The 2,483-nt window shown below is 37.4% G+C and overlaps 1 protein-coding gene across 1 annotated transcript in view; it reads right to left on the reverse strand.

The window, feature by feature from the left end:
* The window catches only part of LOC109465393, a 27,762-nt gene that overhangs the window by 6,401 nt on the left and 18,878 nt on the right, over positions 1–2,483 (reverse strand). The window contains exons 18-20 of the mRNA XM_019762609.1: positions 1,561–1,896; positions 1,134–1,276; positions 476–546 (exon numbers count right to left, since the gene is read on the reverse strand). Coding sequence (XP_019618168.1) covers positions 476–546; positions 1,134–1,276; positions 1,561–1,896 — 550 coding nt within the window. The remainder of the gene's footprint in view (positions 1–475; positions 547–1,133; positions 1,277–1,560; positions 1,897–2,483) is intronic.

The raw sequence follows: 2,483 nt of genomic DNA on the forward strand, positions 1-2,483 counted from the left end.
TTGATGTCAAACCAGTACGGTCGCTGGCCTGTAAGGATAGACATAGTGTGGCACGACATCCAGGTAAGAAGATACGCAAAAAAACAGTTACTCAAGCAAACGGATATGATTTTGGAAACGGTCAGACGTTTCAGGCAGCATCCAGTGACTACCTTTTGTCAGTGACACTAAGAGCTTGCAGGAGAATTGCAGGTTTATAAGCAAACTATTGATTGATATGCAAAAAAGTGAAGACAATTTTAAAAGTCCAAAAGGAAACAAAAAGTAATACAAGTGAAGACAAGGATGATGCAGCTCCTTTTGTATTTGCTCCATTTTCGGCATGTTGACCACTGTCAGAAGGCAAAAATCAATGCACGCACTGACGTCATCCATAAAAATTACTTGCTGTGGCCTTTAATATGAATATTGACACTAAAATGAATTTCATTTGAGGAAATATTACACGAGAGGATGATGGTAACAGATTATTTACCTTTTGTAAACAAACAAGTTTTTTGAATTCTGTTCTTTGCATCCAGCACCTTGAATATCCCATTCTGAATCCTGAAAAAGGAAAAGGTACATTGTTACTGTGTATCATATCAAAATCAATAAACTCTTCATAATCCATCATTTGTACAGAATCCATTCCAAGTCACTGCGTAGGTTTTTAAATCATATTTCTAATATTTTCTAATTAGTTTCAAATAATACGAAAATATATAAATATTCTGAAATTATTATAAAAAATGTAAGTACCTGTCGTGGGAGTAGCATGTTTTCGAAAATGTTGGAATAATTTGCAAAAATTTTGAAAGTGACTTTTAGAATGTTTCGAATGTTTTATGTCACTTCTTCCCTACCCCAAGAGCTATCTACCAACCAAAATTCGTGACCCTAGCATGTCCAGATCACAAGTTATCTAAAGCGGAAGTTCTGCTGCAGTACCAACAAAAGCCGCCAGGGGGCCCAAAATCTAATCATTTCTAGGTCTCATGAAGACCTACCCACATACCAAGTTTCATGATAATCCATATTAAGCTTCTTGAGTTATGCTGTTCACAGACAAACAACCAGACAATCACACAAACGGACAGATGGACAAACACTACTGAAAACATAACCTTCTTGGCGAAGGTAATAATGCATACTTGAGTACTGCCTTCTGTACATCTTGGAGAGCTACAAGTGGGTTGTCGAAGAAGTTGTCGAGGGTGTTCACGACCATGTTAACTGCCTCCACTATCTGGTCAACTGCCCACGGCAGGGTCACTGTAACAGCTTCGAAAATGGCCTGCAACAACAACGTTAACAGGGCTTGAAAATCATTTTTTGGAATATGTGCATCGGTGCACCCAACCTTAAAAGTTGGGTGCACAAAAAAAAAATTGGGGTGCACCATATGAAATAAAATAATTATAGAATGTTAGCAAAAAGTAACATGTTTTAATTATAACATGTTTTAATTATAAGCCAGAAAAAAACAGGAGAGTGCTTCATGCAATATAAAGCTTAAAACTTTGTGAAATATTGTAACTGTACAGTAATGTACACGTTATGCGTTGAATGATGACTTACGTCCACAAACTTGGTCACATCTCTTTTGACGTCTCCCATGAATCCCGTTATCCTGCGTACGACCCCCACGATAGCGACAAGCCACGGCTGTGGGTTGATCATTTCTCCCAGTACAACCGTAGCCTTTTGCCCGATGGCAATGATACCGTCAATCTTTTTGGGCAAACTTTCGAATACTTCCGTAAACTTTTTTATTAGTTTTGGAAACGCGAATTCCGAGTCACTTGAGAACAAGCCTTTGAAAAAGTTGACGGCTTTCTTTATGTTTCCTACGATCCTGTCGACGACTTGATCCAGTGTCTTGATGATTTTGAAGATGTCTTCAAAGTTGAACTCCTGTCAAGGGAAAAGACAAAAAGACGTGCGTACCATATTAGCATGCCATATGGAAATGTATGCACATGCAAACTGTATGCTTCATCAGAAATCTCATGTTGGGTATTTCCTCTTTTTAGGTACCCCATACATACAATGTCATGTACAAGAAAGGAAGGAACTAAATCAAAAGCATACATTTATAAAGGAACATAATTTTATTCATAAATAGTGGTTGAAATGTCTGAATTATTTACAGTTGTGTTGACCAAACAAATATTTATTTAATAAGTAAAGTTACATTTAAAGGGTGATTGACTGAATTTCTGCACAGTAATTCTGTGAAAGTTTGGGGACTAAAGGCATACTAGGTAAATTACTACCTCGAGAATGTTGACCTTACATGGGACAATTTCAGTATGGTAAGTATGATTTTATCATGATTATAGTACACTATCAGTCACCAGAAGCTCTAGATGACATCACGTACATGTACTATTAATTTTCTTAAAATGGAATGATGGGTAGACAGTATTAGGGAAGACATCAAAAGCTTGAAACTGCAGAAGGCCAACCCGCTAGACAGAGGCAGCTGGAGAGCAGCTATT

The sequence above is a fragment of the Branchiostoma belcheri genome, unplaced genomic scaffold, assembly GCF_001625305.1.
Source record: "Branchiostoma belcheri isolate BF01 breed outbred unplaced genomic scaffold, Haploidv18h27 scaffold15, whole genome shotgun sequence".
Taxonomy (NCBI): domain Eukaryota; kingdom Metazoa; phylum Chordata; class Leptocardii; order Amphioxiformes; family Branchiostomatidae; genus Branchiostoma; species Branchiostoma belcheri.